General features: G+C 42.6%; 2 protein-coding genes across 4 annotated transcripts; one reads left to right on the top strand and one right to left on the bottom strand.

Moving 5' to 3' along the window:
• Nucleotides 1-40: 40 nt before the first annotated feature.
• On the top strand, nucleotides 41-3,389 carry LOC118417023. The gene is made up of 4 exons (XM_035822365.1): nucleotides 41-432; nucleotides 870-1,098; nucleotides 1,616-1,763; nucleotides 2,296-3,389. Exons 1-4 carry the CDS (start codon nucleotides 175-177, stop codon nucleotides 2,462-2,464), a joined length of 804 nt encoding a protein of 267 aa, XP_035678258.1. The 5' UTR covers nucleotides 41-174; the 3' UTR covers nucleotides 2,465-3,389.
• On the bottom strand, nucleotides 2,765-22,885 carry LOC118416985 (C-1-tetrahydrofolate synthase, cytoplasmic-like). Of its 3 annotated transcripts, none has more exons than XM_035822295.1 (26): nucleotides 22,046-22,885; nucleotides 18,963-19,047; nucleotides 18,390-18,449; nucleotides 18,072-18,125; nucleotides 17,755-17,891; nucleotides 17,186-17,382; nucleotides 15,471-15,623; nucleotides 15,011-15,180; nucleotides 13,343-13,398; nucleotides 12,821-12,994; nucleotides 12,417-12,553; nucleotides 10,936-11,007; nucleotides 9,272-9,318; nucleotides 8,761-8,868; nucleotides 8,289-8,466; nucleotides 7,875-7,951; nucleotides 7,406-7,546; nucleotides 7,039-7,107; nucleotides 6,610-6,721; nucleotides 6,214-6,395; nucleotides 5,675-5,768; nucleotides 5,596-5,602; nucleotides 5,169-5,346; nucleotides 4,708-4,815; nucleotides 4,157-4,309; nucleotides 2,765-3,687 (listed from the first exon to the last, which is right to left on the bottom strand). In XM_035822295.1, exons 1-26 carry the CDS (start codon nucleotides 22,264-22,266, stop codon nucleotides 3,598-3,600), a joined length of 3,060 nt encoding a protein of 1,019 aa, XP_035678188.1. In that variant the 5' UTR covers nucleotides 22,267-22,885; the 3' UTR covers nucleotides 2,765-3,597. The 3 variants fall into 3 exon arrangements, with proteins under 3 accessions (XP_035678188.1, XP_035678178.1, XP_035678197.1); XM_035822285.1 differs by lacking the exon at nucleotides 22,046-22,885 and adding an exon at nucleotides 19,399-22,004 and having other exon boundaries at nucleotides 2,767-3,687; XM_035822304.1 differs by lacking the exons at nucleotides 10,936-11,007; nucleotides 22,046-22,885 and adding an exon at nucleotides 19,399-22,003 and having other exon boundaries at nucleotides 2,770-3,687.
• Nucleotides 22,886-22,991: the final 106 nt, after the last annotated feature.

The following is a 22,991-nucleotide window of genomic DNA, read 5'->3' as shown; positions in this document are numbered from 1 at the left end:
ATATTAGTGACGTAACAACTTATGACCTTTGACATTTGGCGGGAACACGCATGGGCCCTGAACATGGGCTGGTTGTTCACGTTGAATGTTACGCTTTGTTTCGTCCTATAAAGCAATATTTGGTACAGTCTATTATATTACTGTCTAATAGAGTTATTCCGTGTTCTCAGAAGCATGCCAAAAGTGAAGAAATGTACAAAAACTAAAGCTTTACGCCAACAGACGTGGGTGAGTGTTACTTCCGGGTCTCAGACAAAGTTGCGAAAATGTAAAAGTAATGGTAACATTGCAGACACGATCGTCAACAAACTGAGAAAGGCTTACAGTAAAGCGGCTGACAGTGCAAAGGCGATACAGATGAAGAGGTACATGCGTGACCAGTTTGAATTCTACGGTCTGTCGGCCCCAGAAAGAAGAGCCATAGACAAACAGGTACAAATGTTAGATAAAAGCCTTTTCACTAAATGTTACTTAGAAATATTAAGGGTCATTTTCCTTCCCACTGCCTTCAAAGAAGCCTTCGAACCCAACAATAGGCTGCTGAGGGTGGCTGGAATTTGGCTTGGCAATTTAACTTTAGAGAGATATTTGAGAACTATCAAAGACAACCTCAAGCCAAAGACACTGAAATTCATATCATGTCCATTCTATGTGGTCAAGATTTTTCTGCTTAGAGAAGTTACTTATTATAATAATTGTCTTCTTAAAGTAAGGAAGTTGAACTGATACCCGCAAAATGGCCCGGGTAAGAATGATCATGTACACTGTTATCTCACATGCCCAAAGGACATTTTATCTAATCCCTTGCTTTACCAAAACTGTGACAGGGATGCAACATTCTGTCTGCTGCATGTGTCTGTTGCCTGCAGGTTCTCACTGACTTCAAATCGCTAGATGTGAAGAGTCATCATCAGCTGCTGCTGTTGCTATGGCAACAGCCTCAGCGAGAGTTCCAGATGTGCGGCACAGACCTGGCGACCAGGCACTGGCAGGTCCTGGCTGAAGACGAGGAGAGGTGTAAGGCCTCGCTGGACTGTGTGAAGGAACTCATCACCACCAAGAGCTGGTGGGACACTGTGGACATGCTGGCTGTCAACGGTGAGGAGGAAGAATTCTAACTGCACAATGGTCACTATTCTCCTCCAGACCCTGATTCTCCTCTGGAGTGGATGGCATCTTATTTCTCTCTACAGCTTGACAAACATCCTCCTGTTTGTCCATAGATATCAGTATTTCTTGAGGTGGTAGATCTAATTCTGATCACGAAAGAAAATGAAACAAAAAAAATCAGGTAATCCTGATTTAGTCTCCTTGTAGCATCCTGTGGTAACCTAGGAGTGGGTGGAACATGGTAATCTGGGAAAGGAGCTTGCAACACTTCGACTGATACCTTCCGTAACTTACTGAAGCTGAAGTCATTGTTGCAGCAGAGCAATTTGACAGAGCTCAATGAATTTCATTGATAAACTTTTTACGCTTAGACTTTTTACTCTTTGTCATCTTTGTACGTTTTGCATGATATTCCCATCAAGGCAAGGGCGACACAAATTCAGTTTAGAACGCGCTTATTCAGTGTGATGCCCCCTCAAAAACACAACCTTGTGTTTCCTTCCAGTTGTTGGTAAGTTTGTGCTGAGGTACCCAACCAGCATGGTTCCTGTGATGGAGGAGTGGGTGGGAGATGATGACATGTGGCTCAGGAGAACCGCCATCCTGCACCAGCTCAAGGCTAAACACAACACCGACCAGGACAGGCTCTTCAGGTGGGTCAATTTCCTTATGTACTATGCCTTTATACATGAGGCCATTTCATATGCTTTCTTTCTTAAACCATATAGTCAAACCTGCCCAAGAAGACCACTCTGGAGACCAATAAAATCTGGTCAATGTAGACAGGTGGTCACTATAGACAAGAGTTCTTGTGTTAATGGAAAAACATTATCCAGGGGACCATAAATAAAATTCACTTTGGCCCAATTTTTGTACAGGTGCAGGTACAGACTAGGTTTGTCATCTTTTTCATATCAACTGGGCCAGGCTTTTATTCTTTCCTTACATACAGATTTGTTAAGTGCACAGTGTAAGATAAGTAAGCATTCATGTTTGAAAGCACGCCAGTACATGGCCTGTGTAATCAGCCCTGACTTTATTCATAGCTGCCATGAACGCTGTTAACTGGCTCTATTTGCAACTCTATTGACCCACCAAACTTCAAGTGGCTGAAAACAGCCTATAAAAACATAGTGCATGTAAGATCTGGTGTATGACTGCACTAAATTGGATGTTCCTGTTCAGGATGTGTCTGCAGTGCTGCCACGAGAAGGAGTTCTTCATCCAGAAAGCCATCGGCTGGGCTCTGCGGGAGCACCACAAACTTCACCCCCAGGACGTCAAAACGTTTGTACAGGACAACAAGGCCAGGCTGGCGAAGCTCAGTCAGCGCGAAGCACTCAAACATGCATAGTGATTTACCTATTTCGTAGGCTTTTTGGCTGCGGTATAATGAGCAGTGAAGGCTGCAAAAAGACCATTACATGGGGATAGCCTGGTGTTTAGTAACCTGGATACTATCCTATTTCTACCGGGGTTCCTTGCACTCGCTGCCCTAAAAAAAACTTTTAGGGCAGCGAGTGCAAGGAGCCCCAGTAGAAATAGGATAATACCCAGGTTTGGTGTTTAGAGCAACCTCAATGCCTACATGTACCACTAGGCAGTACAGGTGTCTGAATGAAATGAATGAATACAATCGTGTGTACAAAGACCATATGATCCCAAAGTAGATAGTTGTATTATTTAGACATGCAAAATCCAGGCAGTTAATATGCATGTAATTTGGTCCACAGATTCACTCTTTTACTTAGTATGCTGATAATGTTACACTCATGGTGACAATACTTTCCTTCATTCCTTAAAATTCCATGTATTGTTGTCATGATCCAAATGCATTCAAACAATTTAACTAACTGCAAAACAACCATACTGTAGAAACCAGTACACTAACATTGCATATCCTACTTTTTATGTCTGCATTGTTTTCAAGCAAAACATTTCAAACCTCAATCTTGATAATCTTTACAGGATCTCCATTTCTGCAAGCTTATAAGTGCAGGCAGTTGTTCTGGCCTGATAGCTATCATCATGTCTAGTGAATACACACCCCTACCCCTAAACATGCCACATACAACATGTACATTGTACTCACAACTGTAGGTTCTCAATTGGACCCAAGGTACTGTTTGCACATATAGAATTCAAAATTCTATACTTTAACATCTCTATGAGGTCGGATAATTTGATCCCTGGATGTAACGGCATTGCATGTAAAGGCAAAAGTTATGAATCCGTATTGCATTGTTAGCATAATCATAACATATCATGAGCAAACACAATATTAAGAAATCTTGCATATTTTGTCCACAAAATACATCACTTTGACACATCCAGACAAAACTGAACATCAGCTTGACTTATCTAATTACAAACATTGTGCTCTATCCTAGGTTGTAGTGTAACTCAGGCAAAAATGCATGAAGTATTGGAAGCCAGATGAAATGCATGTATTAGCAGAACCAATCAGATTGGCCCAGGCACATCAGACTAGAAGAGGCCCTTGACCTCCTCTGTGTCAGGGTCAAGGTCGATGTCGTAGAAGCATGGTCTTGTGGGTAATCCTGGCATGGTGCTCATCTGTAAAACAGTAGAGGGCGTTGCTGAGTGGTGAAGCAAGTACAGCCAAAACTTGCCCAAGAAGACCACACAGGAGACAGATAAACCTGGTCTATATGGACAGGTGACCACTATAGACAGAATTCTTTATTTCATCACTACATTTGCTTTTCAATCATAAAATCCTTCTTAATCTTAATCACCCTTTTAGAATAGAAACTGACAAGAAAACAAGGCTTAAGAAAAATTACCAGCTTACTTCTGCTAAACTAGGTACGTAATGGATCACACTAGAAACTCTGTCAATTGTTCATGCAGCATTTCACTGCTGAAATAAGTACAGTAAAAAAATTATCTACAGTTCTATACCCCACATAGTGCTCATGCAGAATTTATATAAGTCCTCAGCAGTACCTGCACAGGTCCAATTTCGCCTGCACATGGGCAGGTGGAATTTTGAACCCTGAGTGAAAAGAGTGTGAGAACTCACCGTCCCAACAAGAGGGTAGATGAAGCCGGCCCCCACGCTGGCACGCACGTCTCGGATGGGCAGCGTGAAGCCCGTTGGAGCGCCCTTCCTCTCCGGGTCGTGGGACAGGGACAGGTGGGTCTTCGCCATGCAGATGGGGAGGTCATTGAACCCCTGGACAGGAACAACATTACATGTTTATGGTCCGATGGGTAAAGTGTTCTTTTTGCATTCAGGAGGTCCCTGATTCAACACAAGGCCAAATCATATACCAAAGACTTGAAAATATCTCCTTTCTGTACTTAGCAAACAGGATTTGGGTAAGAAAGGGTATGGAAGTTGAACACACACACCAATAATAGTGGACTATCTTCCTGCTGCAATTATTGCATGGTATTGTGTGGTCTAGGGTTTAAGAAATGGAGATTAGCGGCAGGTGATACATTATCAATGGTGTGAAGAGATGATACTGGAACAGCCCCCTCTCCCTCCAAGAATCAGGAGGAAGACCTTCAAGTTGTTGCACAACATTCCAATGACTACAAGTGAAGATTCATACTTGTTGCTCATACCTGGCTCTTGTAGCGGTTAATCGCTGCCTGAGCCTGCTCTGATAGCTCAATCCCGTCAGCACCGTAGATTTTCTTGGCGATGGCTTCGATCTTTTCTTCCAACGGCAGCTGCAGAGGACAGGAGATACAGTAAATATCAATATTTCAGTTAGCAACAAGGGGTGAACTCTTAGTTTAAGGACAAATGGTACAAATGGAAACTTGATCAATGTGCTAACACTTTTGGTTGTACTGCTACATTCAAAACTGCCCAAGAAGACCACTCAGAGGACCAATAAAATTTGGATTATGTTGACTGGTGGTCATTAGATTTAGAAATAGGTTCAATGGGGAAATTATCTAAGGCACCACTAGATAAGTAGTCAAAATAGCCAGGTGGTCTTAATGTAGAGGTGGTTACTTGTGAGTTCTACTGTATATCAGCTATAATTGATCTATTACTCATCAACCTTGCCCCTCACCTTGACATCGTAGAGGAAGTGGAAGTCACTGGACTGCTGGCTGGCCCGCTCCACGGCCTGGGCCAGGTCTGTGGCCCCCGCCCCACCGTTAGCCCAGTGGGAGCAGATCACAGCATCAAAGGCTCCAAACTCCTTTGCCTTCTTGATAACGGCCTGCATCTCAGATTCAGTGTCGGTCCTGAAGGTCAATAGTAATCATTGAGATTATTCATGTCCTGAAAATCCCTTTTTTTTGCATGGAAAGTAGTACAGTTGCAATGCAATGGGAAGCATTTTCCCCAGGTCATAGTTTTGCAGTGAAGAGGTCACCAAGAAAATAAAACCAGCACAAACATTGAGATTTTTTACAATTTCCAGTTGTCACATAGGCAAACAACAGCATAATCAAATTTTAAACATCAATAACTTTTAAGTTTGCACTGCCAGGGCAAAGCATTCAATTCTAATGAGAACTTCATGACCATTATTTCTAATGCAGTAGAGAAAACACTAATGAATGAACACGACGTTTATTGCGACAACCACGGGGATGCCGAAGTGCAGAGCATTCTCGATCTGTTTCCTCAGGTTACTGCAGCCGGCCTCCACCAGGCCAATGTTCTACAGGTCAATAACACATCAAGGTCAAAGACATTAAGAACTTTTAACAAAGTAAAATATGGCTTGTCTGAAAACTACTAGTTACCAGTAGTGTTGTAAGATCTACACAGCTGATACTGAGAACTGATGACTAGTAGTACTCACATTTATGAAACCAAGGAGAAACAGTTACTGTATGATGGTTTTAGAATACTAAGTGGAATACCTTCCTTGTATCCATCAGTTCCATACTAACTTTGAGTAAAGAACCAGAGTATTATTCCATGAGATAGTTAACTGGTTATCTGACACAAACAACAGAAGATTTTAATGTACACATGTATATTAAGATTTTCATCACCAAGGCTAGGTTTTCACCAGCAGCCACTACTTGCTAGCTGGACAGCTATGGCTGTGTATCACAGAAGAAACAGTTGAAGGAAACAAACAAGGAAATCTTCCTCACCTCCTCCTTGTACTCTCTGGGCAGCGGTGCCCCTGCCGTGACCTTTGGCCCACCCCCGTGCATCTTCAGTGCTCGGACAGTGGCGACCAGGACCACCACGTGGGGGACCAGGCCGGAGTAGCGGCACTTGATGTCAAAGAACTTCTCCATCCCGATGTCTGCTCCGAAACCTGCCTCCGTCACTGCAGGAGGGAACAAAGCAATGAATGAAGCCATGAGGGAAAGAATGAGTTGTTGTTGGAAAGCAACATTTCTAGCCTTTGTAAACGACAGTTCCTTGTTGAGATGGTGTTAAAATGAATCAAATTAATGACTATTCAAAAATGAAAAATCAGTTCTCACTTGTTGGTACAGGTATCAGTATGAGACATACAAACATATAAACATAAGACTTACCTACGAACCCGTTGGGTCCGACCAGCTTGAGTGCAATTTTGTCTGCGAGGATAGAGGAGTTGCCATGGGCAATGTTGGCGAACGGACCAGCGTGCACAAACACTGGCGTGCCCTGGGGACATAAACATCAGTTAGGGAAGGACAAAGACTGAAAGAGGGTCCAACACAATCAGGGATTAAAAGTACACATATGATGAGCTGTAACTCTTATAGATATCTGTGACAATTTTATTGAGAGGCACCAGAAACATATGACACCGCAACTTTTTCTAGCTACTCTAATTTCACTGCAAACTTAAAACACTTCCACTCCTGCAAAATCAAATCCCTATACAACCATCAATGAATATACAGTATGTTGTCAGAATCTAAAATATTGTTTCCCTGGGCCTTTGTGTGTACTGTGTAAAAGTAACGGTCAAAACGTACTTCCAAATTCTGCATGAGGTTAGGTCGGATGGCATCCTTCATCAGGACAGTCAGGGCTCCTCCAAGCCCCTGGGAACAGAAGCATCAGGGAATTACAATAGGGAAGTACATACATGCCCCTCCCCAATCATTGACATCTATCAAGTATTATAACAGCTCTTTTATTAGGACTACTCTTTTTCCTGTCAAGTGTATCTAGACTGTCGCCTGTTCCCTAACAATTGCGCAGTGATCTTGAGGACACCAGTTGTACTGCTGCCTATAAAACACTACCACTTGTGTCCTTTGGAGCTTTTTCTCCTGCTGCGTGACACTGGCTTTATCATTTAATATAATGTAAACAGATGTAAATATAGACAAAACTCACCAGGTCGTCAGCGGTGACGGGGCGGCCCTTCGTGTCGCTGGCCACCACCATGCGGCCCAGCCGCTCCCGCATGTCGGCCAGACTGGTCGTCAGGGCCAGGACCGCCATGATCTCACTCGCCACTGTGATGTCAAAGTTTGTCTGACAGAGGGCAAAATAACAATATCATTTTGAACCTGTGTTGACTACAAAGATAAATTTGAATAAATCCATCAAACTACAGACACATCTTGTAACTACTGATGGTGTGCACATATTCATATTTTTCTTGGTGATTATTGTCTTCATAATACTCTCAATCTAGGTTGTATATTGCTATGTATGTCAGCTGACAAATTGAATAAACATAAAAAAATATCATGAGTTGTAACAGAGATTACATCCACTACAGACAGGAAATTTGCTTTGAAGAATTTTATGTGTAACAGTAAGAATATGAAATGTTAACTTAAGATGCTTAATTCCCCACCTCCCTAGTGATGCCCTTCTCAGTAGGAGACTGCCCGATGGTGATTTTCCTCAGGTAGCGGTCGTTCGTGTCCATCACTGAAGTGCACAGTGTAATGGTGGAAGAAATGAGAACATGGCTGATATTGATGAACAGACCTTTTCTAAAATGCTACAGCTAATACTTTCAACAAATGGTCAGCAATGTATTAAGTATAATCTCTTAGGTGACAAGATGCAGTGTTACTTGCTGCGAGCTCTTTTCAAAAACTACAGAAAAATGATTTGAATATGTCAACATTGTGACGAAACTGTGGATGAAGGGGAAACATAATACACATTCCTTTAATCGAAAAGCATCCCCTAAAATTGTTTGCTTTTTGCACTTTCACATCAGATTTTGGGTGGTAACTCAGCGAGGCCTGAACAAGCTAACCTCGCTGCCAGGTGATGGTGGACTTGTCGATGTCCAGCCGGGCGAAATCTGCGACCTCCTCCTCCGTAAGATCATCTGGGTTGGTCTTGGTGATGCCCAACTTCTCAAGACGCCTCATCTGGATTGGGGAGAACTTCCTCGCACCATCTTTGGTGGGGACCAGGCGTCCATACAGCGCCTGCAATCAAGAACAATCAGAAATGGCAGACTTCACCACCACCCACCCCATTTTCTACCATCAGTTCTATGTTTTGGGTTTTTGTGGTGACCTCTCATACCACCACACCTCACATCACACCACAAACATATATTCAATGTATCGCATTTTTGCGAGTGAGATTATGCTTTAGGTATCTACAACAAATGATAATTCAATTTCTTAGGTTCTTTCAACTAAGATCTCCTCTTTTCCCCTCCTACCACAAAATTAAGCCCCAACAAACTTAAGTCAACTACAGATACAGTCTCCCACCTTGTCAGTCTGTGTGGACTCATGGAATATCCTGGTGTCAATGGCGGCTGCCAGGAGGTTGTTCGCTGCTGTGATGGCATGGATGTCACCTGTCAGGTGTAGGTTGAACTGAGAAAACAGGATAAGGTCAGTACTAGAACAGGATGATTTCAGTATCGATACTGTAAGTCTTGCTTTGTTAATTTTAATTTGTTAATTTTAGTGACTTAAGCAGTCACAGTCTTCAACCAGTAAAATTTCATCATCACAATTAGTTGATCATTGTTCTGAGGCCATCTTGCTTGTTCTCACAGCTAAAATCAAATTCTGAGAGCTACACCCTTCTCCCAACCACTTAAGTTACCAAACGGATTTACAGTACATGACAGTGTCAGCACAAAAATATAACAGATAAAATGGGATGGTGATACATGAGCCAATGAAGTCCTCAGAAATCTCACCATAGACTGGTGGAAAAAAAAAAGATCTATACCAGCAGTCATTATCATTTCTTAAGTTGCTCCAATCTTACCTCATCCATGGGGATGACCTGAGAGTAACCACCGCCTGCAGCGCCCCCTAGAATGACAAAAGGGAAAGTCAGGCACAGTTCTCACTGGTCACTCCAAATATGAAAAGACACTGAAGATTAGGACAATCTAATCAACTTCAAGCCTTGAGCTACATTTCATCTTGTTGGTCATTGTAGCATTCATATTCAAATATCAAATGAAAGAAACAGCCTCTTTCTGCTACATAATGCTTTCTACAATTGGAGATAAATGTATTTTCTTTAGAAGTTGATTAGATTTTCAATTTCCCAGTCTCAATCCATATTTCAAGTAACCAGCATTTAAAGTCTTGTTACCAAACCAACATTCGTTCCCTGTATGGTAGGTCTAAAAATTATCCATATGCCGATAGGGTACTTTAACTTACCTGATTCTTGATCTGAAATTGAACTGTGATTAGTTTTATCCATCAGGTGACTTAAAAAACCCCAACATTATCAATCGCTGCAAGTGCGCGCATTTTGTGTATGCAAGAGTGTTACGGAATGTATCCTCAGGTGTCCCGTAATAAGCAAGACTGGAAACTTGTCCATATCCAAGACTGTAGAAGCTTCAGGATACAGCCACTTCTATTGTAAGAAGTTTTGCTTGCAGGTATAGGATTAGGACAGTGTCCACTCCCATGACCAGATGCACTCCTCCTTTGAACCTATGCTGGCCATACCAGCAAGGTAAGTAAAACACTGGGGATAACCCAGGTTTGTGCACAGCTGTTGCATTAGCTGGCAACGTCGGAACAGCTGAGAAAGCTGTTCCTAGTGCAGGAGTGAGGCGGAGATGTTCCACCACTGTGAGAAGGCAGGGCAACAGAGAACCAGGCAGATGCCTGGTGTTGCACTGACAGGCATGTTGCCTGTCTCAGCATTCTTGGCCATATACTGGCCATGAGAAAAGAGGCATTTCGCTCTCTCATTCTCAGTTTTCTCTGTGTGATAGACCGAGGCTAGGGCTTTTTGCTCCCCCCTTCTTGATGTTCTTCTCCACTATCCTGGGTTTCTCAGACTTGACAAGCAAATGAAACCTCCAACAAGGGAAAAATGTGATGTGTATGGCGCTTTATATGTACTTTGTCACCTGATGGACCAATGATTGTTATATATTCCTATAACACAATGTTCACACTAACAGTATATAACCATGGTACCCTATGCTCACCTGCATGTAAGATAAAAATACCAACTGCTTGTCTGTGATAGCTCAACCACGAATCTGAACTCCTGTCACCAGACAAACAGCCTAACAACCTTTAGACACTGGTCACTTTAAACCTGGAGTTACCTTCCAAATTTCAAGGGAGTTCGAGTTGAAAGCCAAGCATTTTGACAGGAACAACAGAAAAATTTGCAACTTGAAAGAGCACATGCTTCAGTTTACTTTGTCTGTATCAAAAATCATTTAACAGAGACAAATTTGTCCATCTTTAAAGTGACCAGTGTTTTAAGTTTTGTTAACCATTTCGCTGCTGCCCAACCCCAGAACCAAACACAAATTTGGTCCCTAACAACCTCAGCAGAAAGATGGTTAAAGGATAATCTGAACTCCAAAGCAGCTCAAGAACACAAGCGGAAAACATTGTGTATGATGTGGACCTCGTGGCCCTCCGCGGTTGTACCAACAGGCTCACCTCCTGACCGATCTAGTGGGTGTGGCTGATCACCATGGTCACCGTCTCCATGGTGATCGTCTTCACCAGTCCCTACAAAAACATTTGTAGCCTCATCAACCTCACTTACTTCTTACATACATGTTTCTACCTATTGACCATCCCACAGTACATCACATGATGATTAAATCACAACTGTGCTGATTATACAAAAGTCTTTGCAGTTGCACTGTACATTTGCATATCACCAAATTGAAGCTTCATTTACACCTTCACTGTTGTTGTAACTGCTTAACTCATTTAGCTTCCTGCTGTTTCATAAATCCATTACTTTCAATTACTAATTAAGTGAATACAAAAGTAAATACATGTAAGTTGTAAGGCTGATATGTTTGATGGGATGGTCCAATTCAAATTTAACAGGCTTCTTGCCTCCACCGACATTCAACTTTTGTTGTCATACATTGTAGTTTCTTTTGGAGCATGAAATTAAACTCCAGTTACGCAAAGAAAAACCTGAGTCTAACAGCAAAGGAGTCTCGCACATAAAATCCATGAGAAAAAGGCCATGGCAAAAACAGATCCTAGAAAGTCAAAAGGTGAAGCTCCTGGCAGCACTTAATGTTTTAGAAGATCCTGAAAAGGAAACACTTTGTCATCATATCTTTTAAGCTCCATGAACGTTTATCAGCCAGGTTACAGATATCATTAGTTTGAAAAACAGTGTTTTGAGGGATCTCTACTGCATCACCCAGCCCTCAGGTATGAACAGCAGTGTAGGATAGCATCATACTAAGGGATGCTGTATTGGTAATCTGTTTGGTGGTGGATATTTGTAACCTGGTAGAATGACGTTACATATGTCAATTACACTGCAGTCAATTCACAGAACTGGCAGTAACCACATGATTCCTGTGGTACTTCATTTTCCCTCATAAAGCACCCTACACTTGGGATAAGTCCCAGACCATGCCAGCAATTTTCCATGTGTCTGTTTGCAGCACAGCAGCTTACATAGCCGGACTCTAACATTGTTGAGCAACACCAGCTTGGAATATCAGTCTTTCAAAACATAACCTTGAAAACATTGATTTGGCCAATGTTCTCTTAATTCCTCAGCTATATCTTGGACCTGACTGGACCAAACCACTCCTTGTTGTAGGGGGTTACTGATGTTTACTGAACCTGTTTACTGAACCTGTACTGAACAGGAAATGTTTTGAATGAGTAAGATGTGCCTCATGAGGGAAAATACAGCAATAGTCCACTGCATCATGTTGTACCAATCTTACACAGTCAAACCTGTCTATAGTGGCCACTCAAGGGACTTCAAGGACATGGACATGATTCTTAACTTAATACTTGAATCAATGAGAAAAATAATCCAAGGGTCACTAAAATATGGCAAGGTGGTTCTTATATAGAGCTGGCCACTAGTACAAGTTTGACTATGTCTGCAAAAAGTATGACTTTTCGTCCATTAAAGCAAACAACAGAAGTACCTTTGATGCCGAAGGTAGGGCCCTGAGAAGGCTGCCTGACGCACGCAAACACGTTCTTCTTCAGGTGAGCTCCAAGAGCCTGCGTCAAGCCTATAGTGGTGGTGCTCTTCCCCTCACCCAGGGGAGTGGGCGTGATCCTGATAGCAGGAAGATAGTTTCAATTGTGTATCAGCTGATTGTTTTGGATTACTTCTCAATTCAATTTAAGCCTTACAATAATTAGCTGTCCAGTAGGAAAGTCTTCTCAAAATTCATAGTGGTCTAAATTACTTTTGCATGAAAAAATTATGAACATTAAACAGGAGAATTGTCTATTTTTCCTATGGATACGACCATACTCATTCGCATTTCAATCTATTTTATCTGTAACATTGCGTTGACAGTGTAAGTTGGAGGTGACTTACCCTGTCACCACGACATATTTTCCATTTGGAACATCCTTGAGCCTCTCCAGAACGGAGAGCGAAACTTTGGCCTTTTTCTTCCCGTACAGATCGACCTCGTGAGGCTGCAGCCCAATTTCCCGCGCCAGGTCGTCAACGTTCTTGGGAGTCTGGGCTGTGGCGACTTCTATGTCACTGCGAGGGAGAAACAGAGACTTAGTACAAATCCTATTTCTTACAGTTAATAACATATAGTGATTATAATGAGGATCAGTTATATATATGTCCTGCTGACACTAAATTGGTTACCAGTACAAATCTGGTACCAAATGGCTACATTGGCAAGCCTAAGGTTAAAGGCTTCTTTGCATTGATAGATTATATGCCAGTCAACTAGATCCATTTAAACTGTAAGGCATAAGCATGTAAATCCTTCTGCCCTGCAAAGTCAGGGTACACATGTGCAGAAAATATGCTGGCTGGTGGAGGCTTGTGCTTTTTAGGTGCTGTCTATAGTTTAATGGTTTCTTCATCAGTACCTACCTCGGGACGGGAGTCTTAAGTCGCAGGGGGAGGTAGCTGATGTTCCACACACTTGCCTGCAATATGGAGGAAAATGTTAATGTCCACATCTGTTCTACAAGGTAGAGGTCACAGCTAAATGCAGTCATTACATCAACTAGATCTATGCAAAGATCTGCGTGAGTACAGTCAAACCTGTATAAGAAGACCACTCAAGGGACCCAGCAAAAGTGGTCTTCATACATAGGTGGTCTTTATATAGAAAACAACGTGGCGGCAGTAAAGAAACTGACAAGTCAGAACATCGATAATTTATGCATGAAACGCATTTGTCTTTCTTATTATTTACAAGATAACACGATGTTATATAATGCTAAAATTACGTATACTTATGTTATTCTTCGTACTAAAAAGTATTATATTTGTAATGATATTTATAATAGATATATTATAAGAATAATTTGAAAAAGAAAAACGGTGGTAATTCGTCCGGCTTTTTGCAGCGTGCCGTGCCGGGGCTGGCATAATTTTTTCTCATACCGCGGCCCTAATGTGACAACAAATATTCTGTAAACTGAGGTATCACGCAGCTGCACGCCGGCACATCGACGAACATTTCTACACAAAACGTAATCGCTATGATCAGAAAATGTTGCAGGCTTCTTCTTTGCGGGAGTTTTGTTTTTGTGTGACATGAAAAATGCGACATTATTTTCGGGGTATATTTTGGAAACCCACGCTAACTCTCAGCACACTTTACGGCTGCATCGAAACCCAAAATTACGCTTGAGACACCATAAATTCACATCTTAACACATGTTTCCACGAAAAGTTCTTTGGATTATGCATTTTCAACTAGGATGGTGCTACGTAATCGTGGAAAATAGCGTTCTTTTGCGTTTTAAAACGTAAGTCTTTGAAACAAGATGGCGTCGAGCTGGCAGCAAAGTTCCCATGATGCACCGCTCCAACCAATCAGAGCGCGAGATCGCCGGGGATTTCCCGATATGTTGTTGTTGTTTTGGTGGTTTCAACCAATCAGAGGAGCGTATTTCCGACCTGCAGACGCCGCGATTCAGAACCGCGCTGTGCAAAATACGTATTTCTCGGGAAGAACAGCGAGTCAGATGTTTTATTATGACAGAAAATGCGTTTTTTTTAGTTTATCTTCGAAAAGCCTGGTGAAACTAAACGCTTTCATGTCTGCTCCCTGGATACAATGGCATTTTAGCCTGAGATTCTCATCACGAAGCCACCGAAAATTTGTAGAGTGAAGTGCCGATCCAGAAGTAATGAGAATGGGAGGGGGCATAATTTGTGGTAATTACGCTCATTTTTCGCCGTGAACATTAAAGTAGCGTGACAAAATCACATGCCGCGGTCGTTTTGGCAGTGTTTAGGTAACGTGCGGTCGCCTTTAGTGGTGGTCGTGGTCCCGTTGGACAGTGGTCGTCATATACAGAAATGTTAATGCTTACGTCTATGGGAAAATTCAAGGGACCGCTTTTCGGCGGTCGTAGTGGACAGTGGGTCGTTATGCACAGGTGGTCGGTAGACCAGGTTTGACTGTATGTTTCTTTTTATACCTTTGTGTACTCATATAAACCGTTGTCATGTGCATCTTACTGTTGTGTGTTATTTCCCGTTTGAATTTTCATACTTTGAGCCTGAAATGAAGGCTACACCCACCTTATACTTCTGCAGGGCTTTCTGTGCGTTCTCTACCGTGTTCTGCATGAGCATGGCTACAGTCATGGGTCCGACCCCGCCCGGGACAGGGGTGACAGCAGAGGCCACCTCCAAGGCTTCGGGATAATCCACATCACCAACCAGCCGCTTCCCACTTTTCTTGGTTGCATCTTAAAAGGAGGAAATCATGCATCTAATTTAAGTGCAATGTAGCTTAAAAAGTATATTAGCTTCCCTCCAGCAAATCGACTGATCACAAAGCCCGGTCTGCTTAGTCCAAACATAAAAATGCAAAATAAAAATATGCAAGTATCTGACAGTGTAACAACTTTTCTTATTGGATGACTTGCTAATTCCTGTGCTTGGTTGATCTGCTATGCAATTGCTACGCTATTATTGGTTGAACTGCTATAATCAGGATCGGCCTGTTGGACTAGGATTGACAATGCGCAGTATCTACCTGGTATGGAGTTGATGCCGCAGTCAATGACCACGGCGCCCGGTTTGATCCAGCTGCCCTTGACCATCTGTGCCCTTCCGATCGCCACGACCAGGATGTCTGCCTCACGACACACCTGGTCCAGGTTCTTAGTGTGGGAGTGGCACACAGTCACTAAGGGAGGAAGAAGAAAAATATTTATATGAAACAAAAAGAAAGAGAAATACACCTCAATTAAGTTTAAGCTTTCACTTTCTAAACAGCTTATCTTTCTCTGGTTTTGACACAAAAGAAGGATGCTACAGACGTATAGTATATCTTCTTGACAAAGAAGAATAGTGTATATAACGGGAGGTGCCCCAACACGGTACGCTTTTTCTTGCGCTCAAACTCATGGCGCTCCATCGCTAGTTGCCTGAGTGTTCAAATTTTGATGACTGAATTTTTTACACATAGATTTCAACAACATACTTGAATAAGAAATGCATTCATGTGGTTCATGAACCTTTCGCGCTGCGTGTTACAAGCGGCAAACACTGTGAGACAATTTCGTGTACGTAACCTTCCAATTTTGTGCTACGCTGGACAGTTCGCCTAACTCGGTACGCTTTTTTTACATTTTGCTCTCTTCAGAAGTAAGTGGTAAATTTAAGTACACAGAAAAAAAATTAATAGTATGATATTTTAGCTTTCTTTTGACAGTAAAATCGTGACTGTATGTACTTCTTGTCTCACACAAGGAAGGCTGTACCTAGAACAATCCAGCTGATGTTTTTACCGGCAATGGGCTGAATGCAATGATTGTGAATGCCCGACTAAAAAAAACATTAAGAAAAAAAGACACCGCCAACATCAACAAAACTCTGTCTGACTATATGAAAATATCATCTACATCTCTCTATCAAGTCTTCTTTTCATAGACAGCACGAATCATTTGTTACCAGTCAAATAAATCTTTGGAGCATTCTCTAGTCTGCCACCTTCACGGCCACACTCCCTTGGGAGTACAATGGTGGCAATGTTTATGTCGCTTCCTTTTGGTTGCTTTTCTACTCAACAAACATTTGAAGACCCATATTCATAGTGTTTTATGGAGCTTTATTTATGTGTATCATGGCAGTTGTGTGACTGCTTGGAAGAGTTCGTATTGTTAGCGACACGAGCCGCCAATACGCAGAGGCCGGTGACCGCAGTGATTCAGCACTGTCAACATTACTGTTAGAATTCTGGGTTTTTTTTTAAACATGAAGTAAATATGTTAAAGTATACTTGGAATGCAAATAAAAGCTGTGTGCATGGACTTGGTTTATTTACCTTCATAATAATCATAGTCAGTGGCAACAAACACGGTGTACTTATGGATAATAAGATCAGCAAAAAATCTGTGCCGTCTTACGACGGTGACCGTCTTAGGGCGGCCCCCGTTATAGCATTACAGTATCCACAGGCTCAATGTTCCAGAGAAATTACAATGAACAGTGGACCCTTTCTGGTAACATGTAAGTCAGCTAAGGCAAAACAACTGGGTTTTGAAAAGACCTTCAGGTTCTAGATATTAAATATGGTGTACACTTAATTCTGCTACTTCCTCCACTCACTCTGTCCAGCTTTTTCCTGACTGTTCCATTGTGCTACCAGGTGTCTATCGTTCCCATGACAACATGATTGCAGATTTCTTAAGACAATTTTTTTAGGGCAGCTAGAATTATGTTAGCAGACATCAATATTTTCCTAACCTGTAGCATGATTCCATGTCAGTAATTCTGACATTGGTGCGCCAACGATCTTACTACGCCCAACCACCACTGCATTCTTCCCGTCCACATCGGTTCCCGTAGACTTGATGAGCTCCAGACAACCCCTCGGCGTGCAGGGGACGAAACAGTCAGACAGGTTTCCTCGAGCAAGCTTTGCTGAATTCACGTCATGGAGACTGGAGACACAGGAGATAATACAGAAAGGTTATAACACTGATCACTCTACAGCTAGCAGGACACAAGAGAACCTAGTACGTAATGAAAAGGCATGTGTTGTAAAATTAATGATTCTAGTCAAGACTCAGCTTTTCCAAGCTATCTTCATTTAGAAGAATGTGTCACAAAATAGTTTAACAACTCAAGGCAATAAGTTGTTGTGACAAGTTAGACTAACTTGTTGATGTTTCAATATATGGCAAAAAGTCATTGTAACTTTCAAGTTGGCATATAATAAGAAGAGGTCAGTGAGACAACTGTGAACACTTAAATCACTGGGAATATTTCAACAACTACAAAAATTGACCAAAGGTAAGAAGTCTTAGTCTTACCCATCCACATCCTTGGCCGGGTCAATGGTGTTGAGTACGAGGTGGGAGTCGATTGGCTGCGTGGTGTCCAGCGGCAGCTGTATGATCATGCCGTGCACCCCCGGGTCGGCATTCAACTGGTTAATCTGGGTTACCAACTGGTACAAGAAAAAACACCTTACTGGTCAGATGGCAAACATACCAGCATTCAAGATTCAACTCAACACAAAAGGATTCTGTTGGGTTAACAAAATACCCATCACAGTTCTGATGAAACTTATTTTTAAGCTAACTATAGCTAGTATTACTGTGACTGCGTGTGAGTGTAAAGCACACACCTCATTCTGTGTTGTATCCTGTGGCATCTTGATATGTCTCCCATTCATGCCAGCCTAGAAAGTGGAGAAAAAATTAATACGATTATTCCCATATAACCAAGCATTAGAAAACATAATCAACATACAATGTATCCCATAGGCTCAACAGAGCAAAATACTTCATGCTGTGTAAACTTAGTAAGAGTAGGACCTCTTGCTTTCCTGGCTGTAGAGTAGTACTAGTCTACTAGAATATCATGTATGGATTCTAAGATCACATCTTTAAAACTTTTAGTTTTCATGGAAACTGGGTCTAGTAAGAAAAGGGTATAACGTTACCTCCTCAGCTGCCTTCATCTTCATCCTGATGTACACGTTAGAGGCCTCATCGTTTCCCACCTACAACAATTACGGACAAATCAGATCCTATGTACACTACATACATGGCTACTTTACCTACACATGCAGATTATACTATCATGTTTTTACAACATGTGAAATATTGATACAAAACATATACAATGGCAGATTAAACCAGGGCTTGCCTGCAGTGCAATCTGTTTTCGTTTATTGAATTGCTGAATTTTCCAAAGCCTTGCAGCAATGATAAATGTAAGAAAAATACTATCATTGGTTTCCCTACTACTAGTCCTACCCACACTTTCAAAATATCATAAGCCTAGATAAGGACCTATAATAATAATAATCACCAGGTGTATAAGGACCTATAACTTCTTAAGTTATGTTGTCCACAAATCACACATTGATGGCACTGAAAACACAACCCTCTTGGAAAAGGTAAGCAACTGTCTGCTTTGACCACTTGTGCATACTTACTCAAGTTACTGAGGTCATCTGCAAATCACACTACCTGTTTTACCTGAGCCAACATCATGCATAAAGTCTTCCTACCTGCACCACGGCCAGTCCCGGCCTGTAGCCCGGCACCTCCTCCTGCATCTTCTGTACCTCTTCCCGCAGCTTGGCACGAATGCCCCTAAAAGTTCCATCAACGTTTGCTGCATCGTAAAACTTCGACACTCGCCACTGATAGTAAAACCACAACACCATCTACACCCAGTCAACATATCATATGCAACATCCCTTACTTCACAATGGCTGTCATGCATGATAAATGATGATATACACATTTACACCATGGAGTACAGCCAGGTAACACTACTTACTTAATACAACTATCATTTGTGTATCACAATGATTTAGCATAATTTTATATACGCCCACATGCACATGAATCGCGCTAGCATGTGACTCGCCCCCCTCCCCACCCTGCGAGCAGCGCGCTACGAAAACCTCGCCAAAAATCGACGACAAAACGCGGTCTTACGCCGAGATTTCCTTCCCGCTGATGACCTGTGCCGGCATGTCGTCTGTCCTGAGTTTGTCAGGGATGTGAACAGTGGTTGCTGTCCTGTGGCTGAGGTAATTTATAGGACGTCGCCCTGAGCCTTGGACTTCGGCACGTCCGTCCTTCGAACTGGTGCTCGCAAAGGCTCGTGGGCGGACTGGAAAACTTCGCCGTAGGTGTCCAAAAGTTACAGCTGAGGTAAGCAAAGCCGGTCTCGACATTGAGGTCTCTTGTTTCACGATGCTGTTCCTTTCGTAGATTTATTGCAGATCGCCGGCAAGGGATGTTTTCTCAAAATTTCTATTGTCCTTGGAGGATCCGCCGAAAAATTTCTTGGCGCGAATTTCAAAGCGTTTCGCGCGCAAAGGCACCGCGGCCTGCCATTGGTCCATCCGTGTCTGGGATGATGCAGTCGACTGTCCTGATTGGTGGATCATCAAGGCCGTCTGCTAAACCCACGTGGTCCCGAGCTCATATCGCACAAAGAATCGTGGTAAAAATTGTTTACAAAAACGCCATCTTTTGACTCAAGGCAAATGTGAGGCTCTGGCTTTAGTTTGAACGTCTCATGCTAAGTGCAGTTTTGTCACGCTAAAAGTCGTACAAAACAAGCGAAGAGACGTGCAAAATTGGGGCCAAAACTCCCAGTATTTCCTTGGAATGTAAAATGCGTAGACACTAATCTCCAAGCAGATCCTACGATAGCATAAGATACTAGTAGTGTCAAAAGCTGGCAGAGGAGTGAGTGTGTTTCATTCCCCCGGTGCCCGCTTGACTCCCTTTGCCTGGCTGCTGACTCCTTGGCTAGCTTACGTTACATAGCGAAGGAGTGGCGAAAAACATTCATTCTAAAGGAATTCACCGTGAAATAGACCAATTGGTTGACTGTCATTAACTTCAATGCAGCCATGGTCGCAGACTCGGGGTCGGTGCTGCTTTCTATGCCTTCGGATATCCTACAAGAAAGTTTGTTTGTAATGTTACTAATTGTTAGTCTGTCCGTCTGTATTCCTGTCCTTTTGTTTGTTTGCCTTGCTTGCTTCCATTCAGTGTCTGGTGTTCTTTGCAGGAATGTTGTCATCAAGTACAGGACGGAGAAGCATGGTCGCCATAGGAGCAGGCATTTGTATTATTCATACTGTACCGTGTATATATATACAGTTTTCTTTGTCATATTCCGCTAGTGACCCACACCATCAGGTCCTACCTCCATCAGCTGCTGGCTTCTTCCAAGTTCATCTGCTCTGTAATGTCTGTTGTTTTCTTACACGGGCGAAAAGCTTGTGTGAGGAAACACCATACAGAGCATGTAAAGTATACTGTACAGAGAACATTGCGCCGATCCTGGCGGCCGTCATGTAATTTGCGTTTTGCGTTAATATCTTTCTCCAGGCGGGAAACAGAAACATTTTTCCGACGAAAAAATTCCGAAGGAAAAAAGCCCTGCTTGGACGACGATCATCATCGAAGTTGATGTCGAGCGAAAGTGACCGCACCACTTTGTAGACGCACATAACGAGTGAAAAGGCGTTAAAAACACGAGCCAACACAGTCATTATGTGTCTACCTGGAGGTTTGTTCTTCACCCGCTGTTCAACACAGCCCGATTGAAGGCATTTTTTCACAATTCCTTCCTCTCAATCTGCTCTCTGCTTTCTTAAGCATCGAGAAAAGTGAGAGTGCGTAAGAAAGCACTAACTAGAGAGTACACAGTACGAGCAGACCGCCCGCCGACAGTGGAGAACGTGTTCACCGCGCCATGCACTACCGGTACCTGTGACTGTGACAAGGAAAGTGAACTTTGTACATTGTATTGTTTCTTTGCATAAGAGCCGTCTAAAAAAAACATGGCCAACCCCCACCCCACCCCCAACTTGACTTCACAAACGGCACGTTGTGTGGACACGTAATTACAATATCACAATGTAATGAGATGCTAATTATGATTTAGATAGAAACCTTAAGTTTCGGCGTGCCTTGTTTCTACATCTGAAAGATCCCATGCTTCTTACGGAACCCTAGGTTCAAGTGTTTTTGCACTAATGAAAACCCCAGTAATGTATTTGTACTTGTCCTTTGTGAATAGGAAATTGCAACTGAATAGCTACTAAGTATTATGAAGTATTGCATTTTGTTTTTGCTTTTTTTAATTTTGAAGTTACAGTTATGCACGCACAAAAATTCCACAGAAAACAGAAAAAAACGGAACATATGAGACACGCCCCCACCACCAAGATCAAGAAAAAACACCGATCATAATGCACACAAGTCTGTGTGACATCAACAGAAAAGCTGGTACATTACTATAAAGGACTTTTATATTGAGATAATCTGTCCTGATTATTGGGTCGTAGGTCTTCAATCGTCCACAACAATAGACGCTACAAAAACAGGATTGGCCAGGTGAAAACTGGCTGGATCTGGTTTAACAAGCCTGCTTCAGTGCCGCAGGCAGTCGTAAAGGTGTGCAGATAATGTCAACAAACATTGAATGACAGCCTTTTTTTAACCATTGGAAGCAAAGAAACACATGAAGCCTGACATTACAATATCTGTCCTAATTACCTCCGCTATAGATTTAATTGCAATCGTTGTTGAAGTCTAAATAACAACAGAAAGGTCTGACCTTGCAAAAACAGTGCCATCAACGATGTAGGCATTTTTATGCCCCGGTGTCACCTGTGTGCCATCAGACTCGTTACCTCTCCTCGCGCAGGTTGTGGACACCTGGCGAGTCCGCCAAGACGCACTTCTGGATCGTCTCAGGCTCAAGCACAGCGTCCTCCCGGCGACCGCGCGTAACCCCGGGAGACCGTGCATTTTCAAGACCAGGCCAGCCATTATCATTACGCCGTGTTCCCGTGTCACAGTTCAGCGCCAAGACACGGAAGTCCCTTTCATACAACAAACAGTGACACGGTCGTCGACACGGCCTTGGGCTCACCTCATAAATATTCTTAATAGTGCAGTAACTGTATGGTTATTGTACGGTCGAGAGGTGAACCCTGTCGAACTATAGGCTATTCCTTGACAGATTCTTCTTGGAAACCCGTTGTACTTGTTCTCAACCGAGTATAATAGAACCAACGAGGTAATAGAATAAGGGGCCGATAGAACGAACGAACGTAAAATGATCTAGACTAGAAAATAAAGAACGAAGAAGCGTTCTTTTCGATCAAGTTCCCGGCCCAATGCGTTCTTCGTGGGTAGTAGATTTACGACAGCAAGTTGGAGGTATCCAAGCTACTCGGATCTCGGTATACAGCCGTGCATGTGTTATACAGAATTCAGCGGACTCGTGTAGGACATAGATCGGAGGACGGATGTATGGCACTGTTGAATCTTGTCTCAGTCACAGTAGGCGTCGGCGTCGTTTGTTGGACGGTGGCTGACAGCAAGGAGTTCCATCATCAGTGCGTTGCACAACTCTCGCAATACTAGAACGTTTGATTGCTGTGGATTATTGTGAAGTGGACAGCTGAACGGCCGGTGACCCACTTTGGGGAAAACCCAAGACGTGCAATTACTGATAATAACAATCAATGAAAGCACGCGAAAGGAACATAACAATT

The sequence above is a fragment of the Branchiostoma floridae genome, chromosome 1, assembly GCF_000003815.2.
Source record: "Branchiostoma floridae strain S238N-H82 chromosome 1, Bfl_VNyyK, whole genome shotgun sequence".
NCBI classification, from domain to species: domain Eukaryota; kingdom Metazoa; phylum Chordata; class Leptocardii; order Amphioxiformes; family Branchiostomatidae; genus Branchiostoma; species Branchiostoma floridae.
Note: the sequence above shows the minus strand (reverse complement) of the source record. Positions and strands in the feature narration are given on the sequence as shown.